This window comes from Scyliorhinus canicula, chromosome 4 (assembly GCF_902713615.1).
Source record: "Scyliorhinus canicula chromosome 4, sScyCan1.1, whole genome shotgun sequence".
In the NCBI taxonomy this organism is placed as follows: Eukaryota; Metazoa; Chordata; class Chondrichthyes; order Carcharhiniformes; family Scyliorhinidae; genus Scyliorhinus; species Scyliorhinus canicula.
This window is the reverse complement of record NC_052149.1, coordinates 33,338,407-33,364,726: the sequence shown is the minus strand read 5'-3', so window position 1 is coordinate 33,364,726 and position 26,320 is coordinate 33,338,407. Positions and strand designations below refer to the sequence as shown.

General features: G+C 43.7%; 1 protein-coding gene across 24 annotated transcripts in view; it reads right to left on the bottom strand.

Moving 5' to 3' along the window:
* LOC119964463 (receptor-type tyrosine-protein phosphatase F-like) overlaps positions 1-26,320 on the bottom strand; it is a 529,423-nt gene that overhangs the window by 181,997 nt on the left and 321,106 nt on the right. For 14 of the 24 annotated variants that reach the window (XM_038793980.1, XM_038793995.1, XM_038793985.1 and 11 more), the window contains 5 exons: positions 19,399-19,410; positions 11,258-11,527; positions 10,167-10,748; positions 7,874-8,007; positions 3,658-3,802 (listed from right to left, as the gene is read on the bottom strand). In XM_038793980.1, the coding sequence (XP_038649908.1) occupies positions 3,658-3,802; positions 7,874-8,007; positions 10,167-10,748; positions 11,258-11,527; positions 19,399-19,410 (1,143 nt within the window). The remainder of the gene's footprint in view (positions 1-3,657; positions 3,803-7,873; positions 8,008-10,166; positions 10,749-11,257; positions 11,528-19,398; positions 19,411-26,320) is intronic. The other 10 variants (XM_038793982.1, XM_038793986.1, XM_038793989.1 and 7 more) reach the window with 1 other exon arrangement.

Here is a 26,320-nt window from a genome sequence, read left to right as displayed (position 1 = left end):
CATCAACATGATAGGGCAGCATGGTAGCATTGTGGATAGCATAATTGCTTCACAGCTCCAGGGTCCCAGGTTCGATTCCGGCTTGGGTCACTGTCTGTGCGGAGTCTGCACATCCTCCCCGTGTGTGCGTGGGTTTCCTCCGGGTGCTCCAGTTTCCTCCCACAGTCCAAAGATGTACAGGTTAGGTGCATTGGCCATGAGAAATTGCCCTTACTGTCCAAAATTGCCCTTAGTGTTAGGTGGGGTTACTGGGTTATGGGGATAGGGTGGAGGTGTTGACCTTGGGTAGGGTGCTCTTTCCAAGAGCCAGTGCTGACTCGATGGGCCGAATGGCCTCCTTCTGCACTGTAAATTCTATGTAAATTCTAAAAACTCGAGCTGCTGGTAAGCATGCCTCATATTGAGTTTTGTATATGTTAAGCCACCTGTCAATTTAGCAAATAAATCCTCAATCTTCGGTATGGGGCATCTGATTTGACAATCAGCTTGTAATCCCCGCAAATGCTTGACGACAGGAACAATTGGTGTTGCCTACTACCCAACCTGCACCTGTATTATGATGCCCAGGTCTTCAAGGTTTTTAAAGTCCAACTTCCACTTTTTCCAAAATGGAAAGGGTGCCGGCCATGCCCTGTAATACTTTGGCTTGGTGTGGCTTTGGGATCCATGTTTATCTCAGCTTGGAGCCCTTTTATTTATCTCAGGTCCTCTATGAGCGGGATGGTCGAACAGTGGTTAGCACTGTTGCTTCACAGTTCAGGGTCCCAGGTTTAATTCCCGGCTTGGGTCACTCTCTATGCAGGGTCTGCACGTTCTCCCCGTGTCTGTGTGGGTTTCCTCCGGGTGCTCCGATTTCCTCCCACAGGTCCCGAAAGATGTGCTTGTTAGGTGAATTGGACATTCTGAATTCTCCCTGAGTGTACCCGAACAAGCGCCGGAATGTGGCGACTAGGGGCTTTCACAGTAACTTCATTGCAGTGTTAATGTAAGCCTACTTGTGACAATAAGATTATTATTCAGATTATTATCTTGGAAAATATCCAGATACCTTCGGATGACATTGTACAGGCCCTTCTCACACTCAGTTTGAATATCTCTATCCAATTTAATTTAATGTGTTGGAGCCAGACATGCCCCATTAGACTTGGTCCTTGACCCAGTCGACAATAAGTGGGAGCTGAACCGATTGCTGTTTGTAAGATACCGGGGTCGTCATGGTTCCCTTGATTTTAAGCGCCTCTCCAGTTATGGTTATGGTATTCTCCAGCTCAACGGTAGGACCCCGTCGTGCAAGCAATGGTAAGTTTATTGCCCTATGACTGTTGCTAAAGCCCTTATGTCCACCTCCATTTTTAGTGGACGTCTATTCACTAGCAATACCACTTACCACTAGCAATATCATCAAGTTCAATACCCTGAACCCGCATTCCCTGCCATATCCCTTGATCTCTTTAGCCCCAAGAGCTATATCTACTTCATATGGTTTAATGTTAACACATTCCACTTTGGTGACATGCACTCACTCACGATTGTGGATTGACACTGACTTATGCCTCCTTGCTGAACTGGGTAGATTCTGTTTGTTTTTACATCTATGCCTTAAGTGACCTCTTCTACCATACCAGAAGCACTCTGTATCTCGATATATATACTACTCCAGAGTATGTCTTCCCCCACATCCAAAACACTTATTGAAATCCCTCATCTGATCGTGACAACAGAGTTTCCTCCAATTTTCTGCAGCTGTAACTCTTCCTTTGTCTACACAGCCGTCCTCAAACCTGGTGCTGCTGCTACATTCGGCCTCTTTCCCAACTGGTGGACCTCGCTCCCTTGCACGTTTTGCAACTCTTCACCTCCTTTTTTTCACACTTTTCATGGGGCCATCACTACGGTCCTTTTTAGATCAAGCTCTGATTCTGCTAGCAACTTCTTTTGGAGTGCTGTGTTACTTATCTTGCAGATTAGTCTATCTCTTAACATACCATTTAGGGATGTTCCAAATTTGTAATATTCCACCGGATACCTTCACCTTGCAACTAAATTCGCCATGGACTGTCTCCTGGGGCCCTCTTTGTAGAAATAAGTTTGTACCTCTGAAGAATGATAGAGGGTTTTGGTAATGATTCCTGACTAGCTTGGTAAATTACTTCGAGACTGGAACCTCTGGGTAAATTAAACTTCTTATTACACAACATGTTTGAGTGCCACATCCTTTAAGCAAAAGCTTTTCTTCACTCCCCTCTATTGTTCGCTCTAAATAATAACATATACGCTCTACATATTGCACCAAATCTTCTTCATTTACATCAAATGGTTCCAGCTACTGAAAAATGGCTTGATGGTAAAACGTTTCCTGGTTGCTGAGATCAGAATGCAAGCCTTTCTGCTCTATAAATGCATGTTGATTTTTTTTCTCATCACCAATGTAGTAATGGGGGCTCTAGATGACTGTCGGTCGATAATCAACTATGAACTATTTGTTTACATACAAGAACTAAATACATAGTGTTGTGATACAGGCTGTATTTTCTTCACTTCCAAATCCAAGAACGGAGGATAAAAGCCCACTCTCTCTTTTAGGCCACATGTGCTCCCTTACCATTGGATAAATAGGTCACATGGTCGAACCAGAGTTCGGCCCTGAAAGGAGTCTCACTTCAGCAACTATATTATAGCATTGCACCTATTTTTCTACTTAGAATGCAATATTTAATGATTTAGATTTAATCATTTAGATTTTTTAAATTTTTGAGATGGAATTAATTGATGCAAATCGAATAATTATTCAACTATTAATGAGTGGTTCCTTAGACACCAAGATTGAAATTCTGTTAAATAAACAAGCTTGAGCAGTCCTATCAAATTCCACGCGTTCCCTAAACTTTAAAGTGGCACAAACCATGGGCTGGATTCTCCCCTACCCGGCGTGACGGAGGGTGCCGGCGTAGGGGAGTGGCGCCAACCACTCAGGGGTCGCGCCTCCCCAAAGGTGTGGAATTCTCCCCACCTTTGGGGGCCAGCCCCGCGCCGGAGCAGTTTGCACCAGAAGACTGGCGCAAACACCCGGCGCAGTCGGAAGCGGGGCTGGCCGAAAGGCTTTCGGCGGTCGGCGCATGCGCCGGCAGTGACGTCAGCGGCACCTGGCCGCTGACGTCACTGCCGGCGCATGCGCGATGCGGGGTTCTCCTCCGCATCCGCCATGGCGGAGGCCGTGGCGGCGCGGAAGAAGAAAGAGTGCCCCCACGGCACTGCCCCGCGGAGTGAGCGGGGGGCCCCGATCGCGGGCCAGGCCTCCGTGGGGGCACCCCCCCGGGTCCGATCGCCCCCCGCCCCCCCAGGACCCCGGGGGCCTGCTCGCGCCGCTGAGCCCGCCGTTCCAGAGGTGGTTTAAACCTCGGCGGCGGGAGAAGGCCTCCCAGTGGCGGGACTTCGGCCCATCCGGGCCGGAGATTTGAGGTAAGTTTTAAAAAAATGAAATCCCGCCGGCGCCATCTGTTTTCACAGGCTGCCGGCGGGATTTGCACAACGCCGGTTTATGACCGGCGGGAGAATTCAAAAACCTGCGGGAGCGGAAATAACGCCGCTTCCCGCCTATTCTCCGACCCTGCGTGGGGTCGGAGAATTTCGCCCCATAATAGAGATTTAAACACTTACTTGATTGCATGGTTTTTGTAGAAATCCTTTGTGTGAATGCTCCTAAACCGTGTTCTGAGCGCGCAGCCAAACGGAAGTAGTACATTTTGTCTGGCTTCAGGCCTTCGACTGTGTATGACGTTTTAGGGTCAAAGATCACTTGTTCCTGTAAATAATGCAATGAAAATAAAATAAATTTTGAAAATATAATTGATCGATTGCTCCTAGCCCGGATTTTCTTTGACCCTATATTGCACATTCCAAAGTACAATTAAAATAATACTGTAACAAATTCTTATTTAATGTGAGGGGTGTATTTGGATTATTTGGATAATGCTTTTGTACCAACAATTTCTGCAGTTAGTTCAGCTGCTGGTAGAAAGGTTACATGACACCTAATTTAGTTTCTTCAATCTAGAAAAAATAGAAGTTGGGCAGTACGGTAGCACAGTTGCTTCACGGCTCCAGGGCCCTTGGTTCAATTCCTGGCTTGGGTCACTGTCTGTGTCGAGTCTGCACGTCCTCCCCATGTCTGCGCGGGTTTCCTCTGGGTGCTCTGGTTTCCTCTCACGGTCCAAAGATGTGCAGGTTAGGTGGTTTGGCCATGCTAAATTGCCCTTAGTGTCCAAAAAGGTTAGATGGGGTTACTGGGATAGGGTGGAGATGTGGGCTTGGATAGGGTGATCTTTCCATGGGCCAGTGCAGACTCGATGGGCCAAATGTCCACGGAGACAAGTCCCGCCAGTAAGTACCTGTTGTAATTTATGCCAGCGGAACCGGCTGGAAACGGGCGGCCACTTGGCCCATCGTGGGCCGGAGAATCGCCGGGGGGACCGCTGCCAGTGGCCGGCAACTGGCGCGATTCCCGCCCCCGGAGAATTCGGCAGCTGGCGGGGGCGGGATTCACGCCGCCCCCCAGCGATTCTCTGACCCGGCGGGGGGTTGAGAATCCCTCCCCATGGGCGCGATTCTCCGCTCCCCAGGCCGCGTGGGAGAATCGCAGGAGGGCCGCTCTGGCACCCCCCGCGATTCTCCCCCCCCCCCCCCCCCCCCCAAATGGCGTGTCGCATTTTGGCGACCCGCGATTCTCCGGCCCGGATGGGCCGAGCGGCCTGCCGTTCCCGACCTGTTCACTCCGGCGGCAACCACACCTGGTCACTGCCGGCATGAACAGCGCGCCAAAGGTGAGTTTGTGGGGGGGCGGAGAGGGGATTGAGCACCACGACCGTGCTCGGGAGGGGACTGGCCCACGATCGGTGCCCACTCTTTCCCCTCCGCTGCCCCGCAAGATCAAGCTGCCACGTCTTGTGGGGCAGCGGAGGGGAAGACGGCAACCGCGCATGCACGGGTTGGCGCTGGCCAACCTGCGCATGCGCGGCTGACGTCATTAGGCGCTGCCGGCCGCATAATTCTCGGCCTAGCGGCCGCTCCTAGCCCCCGTGGGGGGGGGGGGGGGGGGGGGGGGGGGGAGAATAGGGGGTGAGGAGCGGCCTCCGACACCGTCGTGAAACACTCCGGAGAATTCCGCCCCATGTCTTCCAAGTGTTAACATTTTTTAAAGTTAATTTCCATGGTATGTAGACTTCGCTGGCTAGGCCAGCATTTATTTCCCATCCCCATTTGCCCTTCTGAAGGTGCTGGTGAGCTGCCTTCTTGAATCCTCTGCAGGCCATGTGGTATCGGTGCACCCACTGTGCTATGAGGGAGTGAGTTCCTGGATTTTGACCCATGACTGTGAAAGAACGGTGATATAGTTCCAAGGCAGGATAATGGGCGGCTTGGAGGAAAACTTCAAGGTGATGGAGTACCCATGTATGTACTGCCTATGCGCTGCTCTTGTCCTTCTAGATGATAGTGGTTGTGGATTTGGAAGGTGCTGCCTGAGGAACATTGGTGAGTTCTTGCAGTGCCTCTTGAAGATGCTACATAATGTTACTACTGCACATCAGTGGTAGAGGGAGTGAATGTTTATGGAAGGGCAGCAAATCAAGCGGACTGCTTTGTCCTGGATGGTGTCGAGTGTTTTTGGAGCTGCACTCATCCAGCCAAGTGGGGAGTATACCATCACACCCCTGACTGGTGCCGTGTACGTGGTGGGCAGGCTTTAGGGAGTCAGAAGACGAGTTACTTGCTGCAGGGTTCCTAACCTCTGACCTGCTTTTGTAGCCACAGTATTTATATGGCTAGTCCAGTTCAGTTTCTGGTCAATGGTAGCCCCCAGGATATTGTTAGTGGGAGATTCAGTAATGGCAATGCCATTCAATGTCAATGGTGATGGTTTCAGTCTCTCTGGAGATGGTCATTGCCTGGCACATGGTGGCACAAATGTTACTTGCCACTTGTCAGCCCCGATATTGTCTAGGTCTTGCTGTATTTGCATGTGGACTGCTTCAGTGTCTGCGGAGTCGTGAGTGGTGCTGAACATTGTGCAATCATCGACGAACATCCCCACATTTGACCTTATGATGGAAGGAAGGTCATTGATGAAGCAGCTGAAGATGGCTGGCCCTAGGACACTCTCCTGAGGAACCCTTGCAGTGACGTTGTGGAATTGATCTATATGACCTCCAACAACCACAACCATCTTCCTTTGTTCTAACTGTGCCTCCAACCAGCAGTTTTTATGGCACTCATTGTATGAATTTAAATGTCCAGTGTGAATGTTATTGAATGGGTAGGGTGGCATGGTGGTAGTAGATGAGGTGGCAGGTAGGTCAGGGGGTAGTCAGGTTGGGACAGAGGGGTAGTCAGGTCAGGGGATAGTCAAGGGGTCAGTGAGAGTTCTGTAGCTACCCAGGAGTTAGTCTAGGATTTTTCACTAACTATCTAGGCATGTCCCATGGACCTGTCCAAATTCTCCAACTCCAACTCAGAGTCAGAGACTTTCACTGATGGTCCCAGGGAACATGGGAAGATGGGAATTGCTCATTCTAAGTTTAAACTTCTCAGGGAGGCCAGAATGTTCGGTCAATGTGCAACGTGGGTCATACATCGGGTCCCTGACAAACCAGTGGCCGAGGATCCAGGCCCATTGCTCTTGACCTTTTTAAAATCGCAAAGTAACATTAGCTATTTTCCAATATCCACAATCTTCTCAAATTCAGTGAGATTGCAAAGCTTTTATTTAAAAGGCGGCATGTGGCATAGTGGTTAGCACTGCTGCCTCACAGCTCCAGGGTCCTAGGTTCAATTCCAGCCTCGGGTGACTGTCTGTGTGGAGCTTGCACTTTCTCTCCGTGTCTGCATGGGTTTCCTCTCGGTGCTCCGGTTTCTCCCACAGTCCAAAGGTGTGCAGGTTAGTTGGGTTGGCCATGTTAAATTGCCCCTTTGTGTCCAAAAGGTTAGGTGGGGTTACTGGGATAGGGTGGAGGCGTGGGCTTAAGTAGGGTGCTCTTTCCAAGGGCCGGTGCAGAATCAATGCGACAAATGGCCTCCTTCTGCACCGTACATTCTATGAATATTAAAATCTAGCCACATTTTCCTTCAGAGGTTTGTCGGGTTCAAACCCTAGTCTGTGCTGAATTAGATTGTTAGATACTATCTAGGATGACACAATTTGCTTTACCACTCTGGGTGGGAATGAGAAAAATCATTGTTCGGATTCCCCCACTTCTAATGTCTGTCTTGTTATGCTCTTGGCGTAGCATAAGCTGCTTCCTTGATGTTCACTCTGACAAAGGAAGGTTCAGACGTGGAGATAACTTCAACACGTTTATTAAACTATTTACAATTGTCCAACTTGAATTTGCCACTACCGTTAATCCTGCTATAGCTACACAGACTGACAAACCAGTCTGCTACAATCCACGTGGTGGGTGTGATGTTGAATCAACCCTGTGTACTCACTGAGTGTCTCCACTGGAAAGAGGACGATCACGTGTGCTATGTCCTTTATATATGGGTTGGTGTAATGCCCCGCTGTGGTAGTGTCACCTCTGTGTGTATCGTGAATGCCCATTGGTCGTATCCTATCTTACTGACCTATTGGTTGAGTGTCTGTGTGTCATGTCTCTGGTGCTCCCTCTAATGTCTAGCTAGTCTACATGTACTTACATTAACCCCTTGTGTATCTACAGTGATGCATTTCACCACAATGTCTAGTTGAAAGAACTTTCAATCCTAAATTATATTGAAATGGTGCAGAACAAATAGGGATCATTCATACCTCTGTCAATGACTAACTCAGTAGAAGTCTTGTTTATGATTCATTTCCCCATAGATTTGGATTCCAACATACCTCTTTGCCATCGACAGCCTCAGAATATATTAGTTCATATTTAATAATTTTTTCCTCCTGACGTAACACCCAGGTGAGTGCAATGCTGGTATCAGACTCTGCTTCAGCCTGGAACTCAGCTGGTTGAGCTGGAACTGGAGAAAGAACAAAACCAGAATAATCAGTTATGCTAAGGAAACAATCCAACATTTAACCCTTGTAGTATAGTATAAACTGTATAAAGCCTATCCTATTTAAAACCTGAGCATTTAAATTGTATTCTTCAGATAAGTTTCTGTGCAACAATTATGAAGTAGTCCATCGGAACTATAGATCTAGCCTATATTACAAACTTCTAAGATACAGTGCTCCATCAAAATAATTCCTCCGTTTTATCAATTTTTTTTTCTGACACATTTAATTTTTAGTTTGTGTGTAACAGTTACTATTACTAGTCCAGGCTCGACCGGCGCTGCGCCGACCACAATTGCGTCCTGGCGCAATTTGCGCCCCCCCCCCCCCCCCCCCCCGGTGATTCTCTGACCCGGTGCGGGGTCGGAGAATCCCGCCTCCTGTGTGTGAACAGATGCTCAAGGAAATATTCTCAAAACATATCACAAAACACCATTTTCTCCCCTACGTTCTTGCTTTCTTACTTTCCTCACACTGAAATAGGCTGTTCTTCACATTGGAGTTTAGGTAACCAGTGTCTCTGCCTAGACAGGAAGTATTAGAACATAGAACAGTACAGCACAGAACAGGCCCTTCGGCCCTCGATGTTGTGCCGAGCAATGATCACCCTACTCAAACCCACGTATCCACCCTATACCCGTAACCCAACAACCCCCACCTTAACCTTACTTTTTTTAGGACACTACGGGCAATTTAGCATGGCCAATCCACCTAACCCGCACATCTTTGGACTGTGGGAGGAAACCGGAGCACCCGGAGGAAACCCACGCACACACGGGGAGGACGTGCAGACTCCACACAGACAGTGACCCAGCCGGGAATCGAACCTGGGACCCTGGAGCTGTGAAGCATTTATGCTAACCACCATGCTACCGTGCTGCCCACTGGACCATTGGTGGACCATTTTACGATTGGGACATCAGTTAAGTCTAATCTTATCATAATCCTTTACCTAAACATGAACTTTCCAGCAATCACTGGATGAGGATACAGTGGAATTTCAAGTTCATATCCCTCCAGTCACATGAGGACAATATAGCATCTTTACTTCCTCTTTAACCAAGATTGGCTAAATTAGTACATAGCAGGAGTCGTAACTGAGATCATCTATTTTTCTTTCTCAGTTTTTCTACAACGCCAACTTTTTAAAAATATAAATTCATATACTCAATTAATTTTTTCCAATTAAGGGGCACTTTAACGTGGCCAATCCACCTACCCTGCACACCTTCGGATTGTGGGGGCGAAACCCACGCAAACACGGAGAGAATGTTCAAACTCCACATGGACAGTGACCTAGAGCAGGGATCGAACTCGTGGCCTTGGTGCTGTGAGGCAGCAGTGCTACCCACTGCGCCACCGTGCTGCCCTACAGTGCCAACTTGTGAACTCTCTCAGTGTTTTGTTTTCAGATCAAAAAAATTATGCAAATCCTATCCCATGTTACTTCACTGTGCTGCAAAGATAATGAAGATCTTGCCTTGTGAAAATCAGCTGAAGTAGCTGTGGTGGCAAAGGGGAAGTTACAAGCGGATGCAATATTTTGTGTTGTTCAAAGATACCAGTTGAAAAGATGCTTGGGCTTCACATAATGTAACAGTCTACCAACTTAATGGCTAAGTGTACCTATTAAGAGGAGTAATTTGCTAACATTTGTGAAGCCACACTGAAAATGAGTCCTTTCCATCTTAAGAAGCGGCATGAAGAATTGAAAGCACTCGAGGATACTTAAAGCTATGACTAGGAGCAACAGAGCTCCTCTAAATTATTCCATCAAAGCACCTCATCCAATATGATAATAGTAACCACTGCTGTAACAGCATGACTTCCACAAAATACCAGATGACTGGTACTCATCATGATTAGTTTAGTGGTAGGGAGCTACACGCCTGGATTGCTTACTTGAAACTAGACCAAACTTAATTCATGTAGGGCTTCTGATGTCAGAAGAGATTTTCATATCTTTCATGTAAACTATTAACCCACTCTAATATAATTTTCCTAGAGATTAATTATTAAATCAGGGATGCACAGAGTTCTATTCAGACAATTCCCTTTCCTTCATTTGATTTAAAAAATAACAGTTGTTATACAACCACAGATAGGAAATTTTGTAACTTACCTCCTTGTTTTGTTTTAACTTGTATAATTTCAGATGGTGGTCCATCTCCCACAGAGGTGAATGCCAACACTCGGATGCTGTATGTAGTGTCTGTTATTAAGCCACCTATGGTCGTTAGACGACTATCATCCAAGTTATGCTTGTACCACATATTCAAGGAAAGCCTGGAATCTGTCGTATAATATACCCGATAACCCCGAATCTGTCCATTTGACTCTTCTGGCTCCTCCCACTGGATTAACATGGTGCTGGCACTCAGCATACGTGCCTGAACTTTTAAAGGTGGGCTGGATGGAGCCTGCTCGCCTGTCCGCGTTTCCACTATTTCACTGGGAGGACCTCGGCCTATATTGTTTACTGCAAAGATTCGGAATTCATACTCTGAGTATGGGCTCAGACCTCCAATACTGTATCGTGTGGTGGCGACTCCATCCACCTCTTGGAAAGTTCCATCAGAGGATTTTGGTTTATACTGAATCACATAGTATGGTATCATTTCAATATTTCCTGATTCCCATGTCAGTGTAACACTGGTAGCAGTTGTCTCCGTAACGCTTGTCATTGTAGGTGGCTTTGGTAAGGCTAGAATGCACAAGCAATTATACATAATAAATTATCGCAAAGCAAAATATAAACCTACAAATGAGTAAGCTGAGTAACTAAGTAAACAGAGTTTGTGCTTTAATTACTCAACAATTCACCAATCAAATTTTAAAGTTGCGTAGCTATCAAAAAATGAAGGAACGGCAAAATACACACTGCACCTTAAATCATAGTTACCATTTGCTGCCTGCCAAATTACAATTACAACCTATTCCAAATAGAAATATTGCCTTCTAGATGTTAACAAGAACAAACCCAACTCAAAGAAAAGAAATCCATGCATTGTCAACTTGATTATGAGATAATTCTATGAAACTATTAGGCAAAATTATGGCATTTGATGATTAGGAGAACAGCTGTAAAACATCCATTTTTTTGGAGTGAAGGAAACAGGGAGAGGGGAAATAAATATCAACAACGTATTTCTCTAATTACTGAGGCCATGTGACTATGAATGTTAGTCAGTCAATCACCCTTGTATGACTTACCTTTAACTGTTATTTGTGCCGTTGCCTCAATAACACCCAATGAAGACATGGCAACACATGTGTAGCTCCTAGATTCTTTAATGTTAAGCACCTCCAGAACATTCCGTCCAACTGGCATGTCCTCTTCCGATGTGAGTTCTACTGCTCCAGTCACCCATTTCACATAGGGCATAGGTGACCCCACAGCTACACAGGTGAGGTTAACGCTGCCCCCTGGCATCACTTCATGGCTAGTGGGTGGGATAGAGAACCGAGGGGGAACTCGGCGCACTGAAAAGGAAGATATTTGTGGTAGTATCAAAAATACTAAAAGAATTTCAACAATTTCATGCAGGGTGCACAAGCCACATCCACCCACCACGCCAAGGTACCTTGGTTAATAGTAGCTGTTTCATTGTGAAAATAAACTGCAGTAATAAAAATAAAATCTATATGGCCGATGCTTCAATAATGCAAGCACCAGACAACAACATTTAGTGTATGCTGTAAATTAAACCTGCATGAGAAAACAGAAACACAGAACAGAATTCTCCTCCATTTGGTTATATGTGATTGAGTGAAAGAAAACACAGCCTGCACCTGAATCGTAACTTGTATTTAAAAAAGAAAATGGATCATAAAGTAAAGTTGCTAACCTTTAAAGCCATGAATATTTAAATTAAAAAGGCAATATCAAATATTAGGGAGTCCTCTTAATTTTGGATCAATCGATTCTTTGCAGATTTAATGCAGGGGTCTGTTTTGGCCATATAGTGAAAAACGGAAAATATCTACGTAAATTATTTCTAATTCTCCTTTTTTTTTCCAGTTTATCTTGAATGCACAATGAAAGGACGTGTTGACAATGGGGAAATGCCAGAGTGATCCAGATGATTTGCACACCAATTTACATTGTCTATGGGAGAAGCAATTAAACTCTAAGCAGCTACACTAACTTTGATAACTCTCATGTGGAGAGCTGCAAGAACAATGTGCCCTCTCATATCATAAGCATTGCAGTATGCTAATCCCTCCAAATACCTTCATTTACAGCATTCTCCAAGCATAATATTATTAATTCCCCCCTTGACTAGCAGAGGAACATGTAATGATGAATACAATGATATATTATTTCTTCAAATCCAGAATATAGAACCGCCAGTTCTTCCTGGACAGGCACAGATTTTAGCACCACTTCTACACTGTTCACAGGGCTAAACACTTGTGAAGAATTGCAAACAGTAGAAACTAGAAGAATGACTGTTCACTACTACATATGCATTATGTTCTTCCCAGAATTTATGGAACGCAAAATATAAAAAAATGTATCATTCAAAAGTTACATTTTAGAATGTCATGGTGATTTTCAACAAAATGCCGTGGCAAATTCGACAAAATGAGCAAATTTGTACAACACAACTTTGTTTTCAAATTTTGCTACAGAATTAAATTAACAAAATATTCAGATGTATCAAAACATAATACTAGATAGATGATTAATAAATTGAATAATGCATGTGTTTTCTCAATTTGTTTTTTAAAGGAACAGAAATTTGAACGTCCCTTCAGATTTTATATTGCTTTTAATTTTAACATCAGGCATTTTTTTTTAAAAATCTGGTAGTGTTTGAATGTGGGAATTGTCATGGGGAGCTATGTCAAATTGATTTTAATTAGAAATAAAGTCATACTATATGAATTCAAGTATACCTAACTCAAACTTTATGTGCATAACATTGGAGGGAATCAAATGGAAGAAGTCTAGCAACAAGGGGAAGAGGAGAGTTTATTGGCTGGTGGGTTGCTGAAGCTTCTTTACCCAACATTTTCAACTCTACCAGGTCATAATGTACAAAATCTCTCTCCAATCACACAGTTTATGTTGTATTACAATCAAACCTTGGCAAATACTCAAAGGTGATGATGGTACAAAGTGCACTATTATCTAACAAGATATTGTTCATCTTACAAGTAGAATGGAAGTAAATCTGTTGCTAATCATCAGCATATTGGAAACCAGCAGAAAGGCCAGAGAAAATTTTGTTCTTTTAATTTTACATACAAAGTAACTGTAACTCAAACCAATGGCTAAATATAAAAAAAGTGACGCTCAAATGTGTTTTGTTTTTGAATGGTTACATTTATGGTTGGTGCAGTGTTTGTGAGGGAAATATTTGTGTAAGCACAATGCCCGTGTAAAATTATGAACCTGCTATCTTTCCTGGAGTTTCCTTCATAATTTTGTTTGGCAGTTAATCGTTCAAGGGCAGTGCAATAGAGCTGAGGCTACAGCACGTATCAATCAGACTGTAAGTACCAGGACCAGGTTACTTGTTGCTTTGTCTTTGTTAGATGTATTTGGCTCGAGTTACAAAAGTATTCATCACCTGACCGTGCCCAGCTCAGCTAGCTTCATGTGATTCGTTCTTCCCAAGACTGCTACAGTCCTGCATGGTCCTCTGTGTCTCAGGGTAGGAGGAGGGGTAGAAAAAAGAACTGTATACCTCACCCTGCTGAAACTGTGCCACTGCTGGCTATTCACAAAATGATAATGCAAGTTGTGAATTTATCACCCAGTCCAGACCATCCTTCACTACAAGCTGCAATGGGAGAAAAATCAAACATGATGAGAAATGCTCATTTAAAAGTGGGTGGCGTTTGGGGTGCTTGCAACTGCCAATTTTGCAATTTGGAATTCTTATGCCAACAGACTCTTTTAAAATCACAAATCCTCTGTTAATCTAATCCTGATCACAGCAGATGTAATAACTAATATACTACAAGTAAAATGTCATAATAGACAGCTTCTGTACCATTGGAATGCAGTTAATTAGATGTATATTCTGAGAAAAATATTCTTCAGTACATGTAAACATAATTCTGATAGTGCTACAGTGCGCTTGTAATACCATGACCTGGGTTATTCATGCAACATCATAATGATCACCAAAGGTATTTTATCTATGAGACTATAGTGTCTGCCTTAGATTAGCTGCAGTGTTATGAAGCTTGACTGTTGCTCTCCAGACTGCATATTTTGTTTCTGTTACTATTTAATGTGCAAGTAGTTAGAGAATAACTCCGCCATTACTCATGAGAATGGAAATGGTTTCAACATGATGGCGATTTATCAAACTGAACATCTCCAGACTATTAAATTCTGACCACATCAGTCTTGATTTACAGAAATGAAACACCACTTTTTAAAATAGATTTTGGGTAAACTGTTGATAATGGGGAGTTTGTTTCCACTGCACCGAAAATTTGCAGTGACCAATTTGCAAAAGCTTGGCTCATAAGCTTAAAACGCAGTGTGCTTACATTCAATCAGCATGCATCAGGTTTACAGCTCTCATGCAGTTTAATGTAAGGAAAAGTCAATGAATCAGAGTAAGAGGGAAGAAAGAGCTGCTGCAGTCAAATGCAAAACACAATGATTTGCACAAACTATCAGACATATAAAACTAACAGGCATGCACTAGAGTAAACTGTGCCATACAATTTAACACTTCATGTCACAAGTGCATAGTTTTGCCTTCCATTGTTAGCAACAGAACTGTCTCAAACACGAGATATTAGTATTGGAATTGGGATGGATATTCAAATTCTATTTCCATACAAGAATGCTTCTTCATTTGCACCAGTGTAAGGAAATGCAACTACAAAAAAGTCCGCCTCTCATCATCTGCTATGTATTTGGTGCCTTCTTTCATGTTCTGAAAATATAGCAGCCGACTTTCTACACAGAATTGGTGGATATTTCACCTGATTACTCATCAGTTGGATTAAACTAGTGTGAAGATTTGTATTGCCCTTGTACTGACAGTTGCTCAATTTTTTTAAATCAATAAAGTTATAACTGTAGGGCATCTTTGGATTTCCACCAATCACATGGAACAGCCAGTGTCACTTAACATGACTTAATTTATGAAAATTATCTAAATTTCCCAGCACAAAAGTTAGACTGAGAAGACAAACCTAACATAATTCCACCATGTAGGAAAGTGATTCAAAATGTTTAATAATTATTGAGTTACATGGTATTAAGATAGGAAGCATATGCCATACTATCACAATTACAAATGGGATGGAAGTAAGGATGTGATCTATTTTATACAGAACAATGGAGACAAGAAACTAAATATTTCTATTTTCCAAACTTTAGATAGATTTGCAGCCTCCAATATGACAGTATTTAAAGTACATAAAGGCTGCTGTTAAAAATGAGAATTTGATACCCAGATTTTGGCCTTCATAAATAAATTGCATCCAGTTACTGAAGGCAGACTATTTGCCAAATATAAGAGACATATTGTTTCTCTGAGCAGACAACCATACCCAACACAGTACACAACTAAATAATAAAAAGTACATTTTATTCCCAAATCTAGTCATTAAGACATTCCAATCTAGCTTGGCCACAGTGACACCTCTATTCTTCACACTACTCTTAAAAACTAGCTGCTATCTGCTAACATACCACGTTATCCAAATTATCACATCATTAACTAGACTATTCAAATTCAGTCGGTTTCAATGTTAGAAGTTTTTGCATCCATCCCAATCCCACTTAAAATCAGGGTTCGACTGATACTGGTGTTAGTATTATACCAATACAATGCTAATAGCCAACCATGGTTTTCTGAATAAATGACTAAGGAGGGAGCTAACATGTTTTGAAAATAATTTTTAAATTCTGCACAAAAAAAAAGATTCAATGGCATTGAAACTGCTTCAATCAACGGAAGCACTCAGAGGGAGCTTTTGCCCCAAAAGACTAGTATAACAAACCAGATTATACTTTCAAATACAAATGACAAGTTTATCATTGCTATGCAGCTGGAGCCTTTCAATCCCAAATCTTTCAATCCTGCACCACCTTTCCCTTTTCTGTTTAACCTTGTTGCCTGATTTGAAGGTTTAAGATATCAGCATTGGTAGTAATATCAAAACCAGATTATCAGTCAATCCCTTTCGAACATTGTTAAATGGAGACTGCAGCAGTGATGATGCTTCCATTTGTTGGATGTCATGTATAAAATGAAATGCAAGTCAGTATGTTGGGGTAAGACGCAAGAACAGCATGCAAGAATCTATAAGAGTAGGAATTGAGGTTCAAATTCACAAAATGAAGAAATAAAAGGAAAACATAATAATGCATCATGCTCTGACTCACATTCACAGTAGCATTAGCATACAACATTTACTGATTGTTCTGTCCCTTTCATGTTGGTAGCTGATATTGTTTAGTGCTTTTTCAATTAGGCCAGCGTCGTTCCTCCAGCGACCTCCAAACCAATTTCCAAGAAAAGGTTTAATGTCGGCACTTTCCAGTTTTGCCCTAATTAAGTAAATGTGTCCAATTGACACAGCAAATGATTCAAGTCTAAGGACAAAACAAGCTTTAAAAAATCTTATCACTTTCACTTTCCTAAATTAAATCTAAAAGATATCGCTGATATGGATTGAGCGTGCCTGACTCTAACGGTGAAAATGTTGGGAGCTTCCAATGTGAACTATACTGATTATTACCCAGTTCTGCCATAATATGTACTTCTTTCCTTCATTTTCTCACTCTCCAGTCAGACAAGACAAGGAAATGTTTTGAATTTAGTTAGCCATTTAAGGGCCTCAAAAGGCCTACGGACAGGTTGACTAGTGGCTGCTTTACCCAGCCCCATATTATGGGGATTGGGTTAGGGTGGGTAGGAAAGTGGTGAGCTGCCCACCTGTCATATTTCATGTGCCTCTGCCCCAACAAAGATATGTCCCGTGTGGCAGGCAGTCTGCAAAGTCACTCTATGCGGCCTCAGGAGCCAATTTTCAAAATGTTGGTCAAAAAGGTAAGCTGGAATGGAAGACTCCATAAGCAGCTGCTCCTCCAATCATAGGCCTTTCCTCCCACAATGTGGGGGAGAAAAAGTCTGCATACAGGGGCAAACTTGTATAAGCTAAGATGTATAATACACTGGTAATGCTATTGGGTCTAAACATTTCAATTTTAGGGCACAGAAGTCCTACAACATATAATCAGTCAGGATATTGTCTGTAAAAATCTGAGTAAAGACAGCATAGAGGGTTTGGCTTTGTTGGAGCTTTGGAGGGAGTAGTCTGATATAGCGCAATAGAATTTTCCCTAATTCAGTTGTTTTTGACTGTATGTGCAGTACAGTATTTCACACTGCCCAGATCTTGCATTACAGCCACAGGACATATACAAAATGAATTATGCTATTTGACAGATGGAATACAATGTTGACAAATGTGAGGTTATCCATTTTGGTCGGAATAACAGCAAAAGGGATTATTATCTAAATGATAAAATATTAAAACATGTTGCTGTGCAGAGGGACCTGGGTGTTCTAGTGCATGTGTCGCAAAAGTTGGTTTTCAGGTGCAACAACAGATGATTAAGAAGGCGAATGAAGTTTTGTCCTTCATTGCTAGAGGAATGGAGTTTAAGACTAGGGAGGTTATGCTGCAACTGAGGCCACACCTGGAGTATTGTGTTCAGATTTGGTGTCCTTACCTGAGAAAGGACGTACTGGCGCTGGAGAGTGTGCAGTTCACAAGGTTACTCCCAGAGTTGACGGGGTTGGATTACGAGGAGAGGTTGAGTAGACTGGGACTGTACTCGTTGGAATTTAGAAGGGGGGGGGGAGAGAGAATCTTATAGAAACATAAAATTATAAAGGGAATAGATAGGATAGATGCGGGCAGGTTGTTTCCACTGGCGGGTGAAAGCAGAACTAGGGGGCATAGCCTCAAAATAAGGGGAAGTAGATTTAGGACTGAGCTCAGGAGGGACTTCTTCACCCAAAGGGTTGTGAATCTATGGAATTCCTGCCCAGTGAAGCAGTTGAGGCTCCTTCATTGAATGTTTTCAAGATAAAGATAGATAGTTTTTTGAAGAATAAAGGAATAAAGGGTTATGGTGTTCAGGCGGGAAAGTGGAGCTGAGTCCACAAAGATCAGCCATTATCTCATTGAATGGCGGAACAGGCTTGAAGGGCCAGGTGGCCTACTCCTGCTCCTAGTTCTTATGAAACAGGACCTGATCAAAACATCCTCCTATGTAAATATGCAAGTCAAAACTGGAGAGGTTTGAAAATAAGCAAACTCATTCTAAATCCATGGGTATGCTTTGCTCTTTTCTAAAGATGGAGTTATAGTCTCTATTTGAATGTTCCAATCAAATATCGTAATAACATCTCACTGCTTGTGAGCTATACATATATCAAGGTGACATGTTTTTACTGCTTTATAAAATGATGAGTAAAGAGAACTGGAGTGGGAAACTTGTGAAAAAAACGAGGTATCTTAAAATCAATTAGAATTTCAGTAAATCCCAGTAAATTTGTACTTGGGAAGGGCTTCATTACAAACAAGGATAATTCCATCTTGATCACCGTAGTTAGTGGTGTAACAAAAAATTACATATAGATAAAAGCCCCAGTTCAGACACAATAGTTTGTAGAACTAAAGTAAAATATTGAAATATAATATCTGTTTCTTTCTGCACAGATACTGACTGATCTCCCGAGTGTACCCAGCATTTTCTGTTGTTATTTACTCTAGTCATGTGACTTCATTTATATACCAAAATGATTGACAGCTTTAACATTCTCCAATATCAACATATAGGTATTTATAAAATCAATTTGTGACTGACATAGATAAGCTTTTCTTTGAGGGTGGCTAAATATTCCAAAAGGATATGGTAAATTTTATATTTTAAAATGCAACATAATTGAAGAATGGATGATTCAATTGACGACATCTGAAATAATTTGGTATTTATGATGATCAAATATGAAACCTGAACAAATGTCACAACAATTTTGAAAGCCGAAAGTGAAGTTGGAGTTACTGTTTCCAACTATTATTCATGCAGCTACCAACTGTGAAAGAAGCAGAGCAGATAAGATTCTCCTCACGGCACAGAACAGGGGCAGTGATTGAGAATGGAAACAAACATTAACATGCAGCACGCTGACACTTCCACAAGGTTTTAAAGACACTTAAGCAGGAAGTCATTAGATTCCAACAGGTAGGGCTAGGCCATGTCTGGCAGGGAGCCAGAAACCCCAGCTCTCCTCTGTTTCATTATAGGACAGTCCATTTGGCGTGGCGTAGGTGGATAAGAAGTGAAAGAGACCAACCTTCTCGCTGATCTGAGAGATGAAGGGTTTGATGGTAGAGTGCAATGAGGATGAGGAGGGAATAAAAAGACAAGGAAAAACACAGAGAGTAAAAACAGGCCAGGCTTCATCAATCCTCACAGCACTGAAAGAACAAGACAAGACAATAGTGTGGTGGTTTTTCAGCTTCACATATGCACATTCATAAACCAGACACACACGCACAGCACAAGATTATGCGTCTTGTTATCATGAAACCCTGTGTCACACCCCTAAAAAAAAACACAGTTCTGTACTCGAAGACATCCCACTCCATCATAGCTGCACACTTGTTGGAAGAAAGAAAGTTTGACTAATTTCATTAAGTCCAGGCTGGGAAGTGTTATGGTGGTCTTTACAATTAGAAATAACATGTTCAGGGGACAACCATTTTGGCAGTGTACATAGATGGAATTTATATACAACACAAATTCAAGCTGGCACATATTCAAAAAAATCTCACCACATAGAATACTAGATGACAATACAAATTACATAAGATCCTTCTCCTAATTGTTTAAAGAAAGTCTGAAATCAATTTATCCCAATTTTCTGGACTGAAAATAGAAGAATAATATTTTGCAGGTATTTGCGAGAACTCAACACTGATTGGAATTCCACTGTGGGACAGTGTTAATTGTACTTGGAACTTGCATCCACGTTTTGCCATTTTGTAATTACATATTTATGACGTGTTTTGCTTTACTCTGCTTCACTTCCCAGCCCTTCACATTATTGCGTTCAAAATACTTAAATAAAAGTCTAATGAAATTAAAATGTAATAAAAGAAACTTAGGTCAGTTGGTTCAGAACATCGGCTGTGTTTTGACAAGCCCTACAGGATAGAACCATTGTTAATGGCAAGCAAATATGTGACAAGAACATTCTGCTTTTCTGAATCAAGTTACTGTACTTATTTTAGTCCAAATGTTGGCAATTAAAAAGTAAACTATGAAAATTCAAAGAGGGCAAAAGGGTTAAGCCATGTATTAGCAAAATTGAGATGACACACAAAGAAAATGAAGAAAATGAATTGAAAGCAAACAAGTATTTGTGCATTTTTCCGACAAAGCCATATCACTTGGGGTTTAGTTTTAACAGAAACACAATGAACTATAACTGAAATAGTTCAGCATCATTGGTTCCAAGACCTATGCATAGAGGCAAAATCCAAGAAGACTTTTTTCTTTTAGATTCATTTTTGCTATCCTTTCCTTTTTTGGCAGCACGGTAGCACAAGTGGATAGCACTGTGGCATCACAGCGCCAAGGTCCCAGGTTCGATTCCCTGCTGGGTCACTGTCTGTTTGGAGTCTGCATGTTCTTCCCGTGTCTGAGTGGGTTTCCTCCGGGTGCTCCGATTTCCTCCCACAGTCCAAAGACGTGCAGGTTAGGTGGATTGGCCATGATAAATTGCCCTTCGTGACCAAGAAAAGGTTAGGAGGGGTTATTGGGTTACGGGGATAGGGTGGAAGTGAGGGCTTAAGTGGGTTGGTGAAAACTCGATGGGCCGAATGGCCTCCTTCTGCACTGTATATTCTATGTTCCTATGTAAATGCTATAGGCAAACATGTCCCGGGGCTTTCCCTCTCCCCAAAATGTTGGCATTCCAAAGATAAAGCATAACTACCTTCCTCATTTTAATGGAGTATTGAGTATTATTGTCAGCATGCCTCAAAATGAACAACTCTGTGGCACAGAACATATTGCAGCACAGATCCAATATTTTGCAAGTCGTGAATTCTGCTTTGGGATGAATTACCTCTTCTTTTCACCCATTATACTTTCATCCCATGTGTCTGTCCCAATCTTTAATGTGTCTCAACCTTTAATTTATCCTATGTTAAAAAAAAAGTGATTTTATTTTACTACCTTTTGGTTCTGGTCTGTGTATCTTGTGAAAATCCTTCAGTGTTTGGCTACTTGAACTACCTGATGACATCTTTCCAGCTCCACTCTGGGAATGCCCAGTATACAATGCTGCAATCAGTTGCAGTGCCACCTCACCGCACTAAAGGTGAGTCACTGGATCTCTCAGCGAGACTTATTTTGAGGTCAGCGGGGAGCATCCTTGTTTTGTCACTGACAACAAATTCCAGGTCACTATGACAGAATCTTCTGATCAGCAGTTTGTGTACATTGCACAAACGTTGCAGATGCTGATTCTTTTTGAAGTTCTTTTATATTGCTGCTACACACAAGATGAGAGTGGACTTCAGCAGACTTTCTGAACATCACTTTGCTAATTAACTCCTCTAGTAAGCTACTGCTTCAAATGAAAGTCAGATAGAAACTGTCCAGTACTTTGTGCTATCTCTGATGGCCAAATTGGGGCTAACGCATCGTCTAGGGATTGTAGTTTTTCCTATGTAACAATGTGCTAGTGGCAGTATTGCTGTCAATGGCACAATAACTATAAAAGTAGTCTTTTAGAGGTCATTTGAAAGCTGTAAACGACTCAAAGCAACAATCTGAATCTAGTGGCGACAAGATAATAAACCACAAGACCAATTTACGATTCTAGCTGAAAGCATAAAACCATGAGAGGTGGAGAGATAAGCAGCAGACCTGCCATTAGGCAGATCACCACTACATCCCTGATCTCAACTAGTTTATAGATCATGAAAACACTGATCATTAATAATACTAACCAGATGGCAAGTTTTTCTTTTCTTCAATTAGTCTACAAGTTCTCTAAAGCAGGAATGATGACCATGGACAAGGGGTAAAAATAATATTATGATGTAGAAACCAAAAAATATATTCAACCACAGGACAAAACCTGCAAAGAGTCCCCCCCCCCCCCCCCCCCCCCCCCCACCCCCATGTCGCCTCAGTAAATAAAAATTAAATTTCCCCATAAGTTTCAAATTATAACCTCCTTAAACTTGAGGTTACACAAAACTTTACTGCCTATGTCTTAACTTGGAGCAAGTCCTGTTTCATTACCACGTCTGTACTCTCTGACCTAAAGTGGCTCCCAGTCAAGCAAAGTCTTGATTTAATATTCTAACCTTTGCTTTCAAATCTCATCATGACCTCACCCATCCCTATCTCTATAATCTCCTCCAACTCCAGAATGCGCCATGATATCTGCACTACTCTAATTCGGGCCTCTTGTGCATTTCTAATTATAATTGCTCCCCCAAAGGATTTTGCTTTTATTATTATTGCTCCACCATTGGTGGCTGTGCCTCTATTGCCTGGGCTGCAGGCTCTGGAATTTCTCGCTACATCTCGCCGTCTCGAAGCTTGAATGAATTATGCTTATTTTTTTTACAAAGAGATCAAATAAAAGAGTAAGCTCACAGAGGCTTAAAGCAGAGAAACATCTGAGAGTTATATTGTTTGATAAATTGTTTGCATTAGTTAGCCAATTGTCATTGTAATTAGTCAACCTAACATCGAATTACCCTAATATGCTGCTGGTTTTGAGAGCTGACACACTATCAGAACAACATTTAACAATGTACACATTAAAAGAGGAAGAAGCCATGGAAGCAAGGTGGGGGGTGGGGTTGTTAGACTGCTGACGAGAAGATGACTTTTAAGTTGGTGGAGGAGGAGAGTTGATGGCGGTAGCTGCCTGGGGGCGGGCCAGGTGAGGTGTGGGACATGGGCCAAGGACTGGCCTAGGCGAGGATATGGCTGATCGGCAGGGGAGTGGAACGTTCGCGGGCTTAATGGGCCGGTCAAAAGGACCCGTGTGTTCGCACACTTGAGGCAACTGAAGGCGGACGTGGCCATGTAGCAGGAGACACACTTGAAGGTGGGGGATCAGGTTAGGGTAAGGAAGGGATGGGTCGGAAAAGTGTTCCATTTGGAATTGGACTTTAAATCCTGGTCAATAAAAGGGTGGCATTTGAGGTGGGAGGATAGAGGCGCACCCGGGGGTTAGATTCATCATGGTTAGTGGAAAGCTGGAGGGAATGCCCGTGGTATTGATGAATATATATGCCCCAAACTAGGATGATGTTGAGTTCATTAGGAGGGTGCTAGGGTAGATCCCAGACATGGATTCACATCGACTGATTATGGAGGGCACTTTAATACAGTCCTGAATCCGTGACTGGACCGGTTGAGTCCCAGGTCTGGAAAGGTGTCAGCTATGGCAAAAGAGCTACGGGGGTTTATGGAGCGCATGGGAGGGGTGAACGTGTGGCGATTTGGGAGGCCAAGGAGTAAGGAGTTTTCATTCTACTCCCATGTGCACAAGGTGTACTCCCGGATCGATTTCTTGTGCTGGACAAAACGCTGCTGGCTGAGGTGGTGGATACTGAATATTCAGCAATTGTGGTGTCAGACCACGCCCCACACTGGGTAAACCTGCAAGTGAGCAAAGGAAAGGCCCAGCGGCCGCAATGGAGGTTAGATGTAGGGCGAGGGAGGCCATTCAGGGATACATACGGATCAATGATACGGGTGAGATCTCGGCAAGGGTGGTGTGGGAGGCACTGAAGGTGGTTATAAGGGGGTAACTCATTTCAATTCATCCCCATAAGGAACAGAGTTGGACAGGTTGGTAAGTGAACTTTTACAGGTGGACAGGAGGTATGCGGAGCCTCCGGATGAGGGGCTTCTGAAGGGGTGGCAGAGCCTTTCGATATTTTGATTCCGACCTTGGGTGAATGTCTTTCTGGAGTTTGCACATTCTCCCCATGTCTGCGTGGGTTTCCTCCGGTTGCTCCAGTTTCCTTCCACAGTATAAAGATGTGGTGAGGTGGATTCGCCATGATAAAATTGACCCTCGTGTCCAACGGTTAGGTGGGATTACGGGCATAGGGAGTGCGTCTAGGTAGGGTGCTCTTTCAGAGGGCCAGTGCACACTCGATGATGAATGGTCTCTTTCTGCACCGTGGGTATTATATGTTTTTTTATATCAATGTGAGCCAGGTCCATGCTCCAATGTAAGATCACTTTGAAGATATAGGGTGCGATTTTCCTAAAATTGCTAAGTTAATTTGTGGCGGGTTTTTTAGGGAGTTTGCCGCCAGCTCTGCTGACGAGTTCCTCACTGCTGTTCAATGACACTTCGTCACTTTTTTGGCCCTGGGGAGTTTCTCACTGGTTTAAGAATTGTTTTTAGAAGGCAGAAACAGAAAGACAGAGAAGGCTTGGGCTGATGCTGCAGCAGGAGACAGCATGGCGGAGGACCAGACCTCTGGTTTGTCGACTCAGCGGTCAACAGAGCAGCTGATGCAAGTTATTCAGGAAGTCTTTGCTCAGCAGAAACGGGACTGCTTGGCCCCGATAAAAGAGTCAATTGAGCGGCTGGAGCTTAGATTGGACGGCCAAGATTGGACGATCCAGAAGGTAGAGACGGTGCTGGCTGAACAGGAGGAACATCAAACTGCGGTGGAATTGGAGGTGGGGAGCTGATAGAACAGCAGAAGAAGCTCCTGGAGAAGATGGATGACCTAGAGAATAGGTCTCGCTGGCAGAACTTGAGAATCATTGGGCTCCCAGAGTGGTCCGAAGGAGCGGACGCTGGGGCATACATTGCAGACATGTTTGAGAAGCTGCTGGGGGATGGGGCATTCTCCTGACCCTTGGAGGTGGACAGGGCTCACAGAGCACTCGCGAGGAAGCTGCGAATGGGAGACCCCCCCCCTCCCCCCGAGGGCAATGGTGGTGAGATTCCACAGGTACTTGGATAAGGAGCGCATTCTACAGTGGGCCAAGCAGATACGGAGCTGTAAGTGGGACAACAGTATCCTGTGGGTTTACCAAGACCTGAGTGTGGAGGTGGTCAGGAGAAGAGCAGGCTTCATCCAGGTTAGGTCATCCTTTTTAAGAAAAAGGTGAAGTTCGGACTGGTGTATCTGGCCCATCTCTGGGTCACGCACGAGGAACAGCACTGTTATTTTGAGTCGCCTGAGGACGCGCTGGACATCATGAAAAGGAAAGGTCTGGTGGTGGACTGAGAATGTTTGAACTTTGCTGCAACGTTCACGTTTTTTTTCTATTCTTTTAAAAAAAAGTTTCTCGTTTTGTGGAAACTGTTTGTAAAGCCTTTTGCATTGATTTGGGACCAGCGGCAGAGCTGAGTGAGTTAAGGTTTTAATTTGCACTGTTGGGGGATGGAGGTGGGTGTGCATGTGTTTAGATCTTGGGTGTTTTTCTTTCGGGCAATTGTGTGGGATTGTTTGATGTTGGAGTATGTTTGAATGAGCGGGGGGGAGGGAACAATAGGTGGGAGACTATCCGGCGCCAGGGATGGGGGCCAGCAAGCTAGCTGGGTGGGCTAGCTCACAGAAGCGCAGTCGGGGGTGTGCATATATTTGGTTATTAAAGAGGTTGGGTTACAGTGCTGTTACTGAGGGGGGGGGGGGGGGGGGGGGGGGTAAATGTTCTGCTGACGAGGGAGGGACTTGGGCTAAGGGACAGAGACGAGGTTGGGGGCGGAGACTGCCTGGGGGTGGGCCGGTGGAGGCGCGGAGCATGGGCTGGAGGCAGGCCCAAAAAAGGGGATGGCTGATCGGCGAAGGGGGGGGGGGGGGGGGGGGGGGGCAATGAGCCCCTCAACTAGGCTGATCAGCTGGAAAGTTTGAGGATTAAATGGGCCGGCCAAGAGGGAACGTGTGTTCGCGCATCTTAGGGGACTGAAGGCGGACGTGGTAATGTTGCAGGAGACGCACCTTACAGGAACTGACCAGATTAAATTGAGGAAAAGCTGGTCAGTCAGGTCTTTCACTCGTGAGCTAGACTGAAAGACTAGAGTCGTCGCGATCCTGATCAATAAGCGGGTGGTGTTTGAGGCGGGTAGAATAGTCCCGGATGTGGGAGGTCGGTACATTATGGTCAGTGGGAAACTGGAGGGGGTGCAGGTGGTATTAGTAAATGTGTATGCTCCAAATTGGGATGATGTGGAGTTTCTAAAGAGGATGCTGGGGAAGATACCGGAC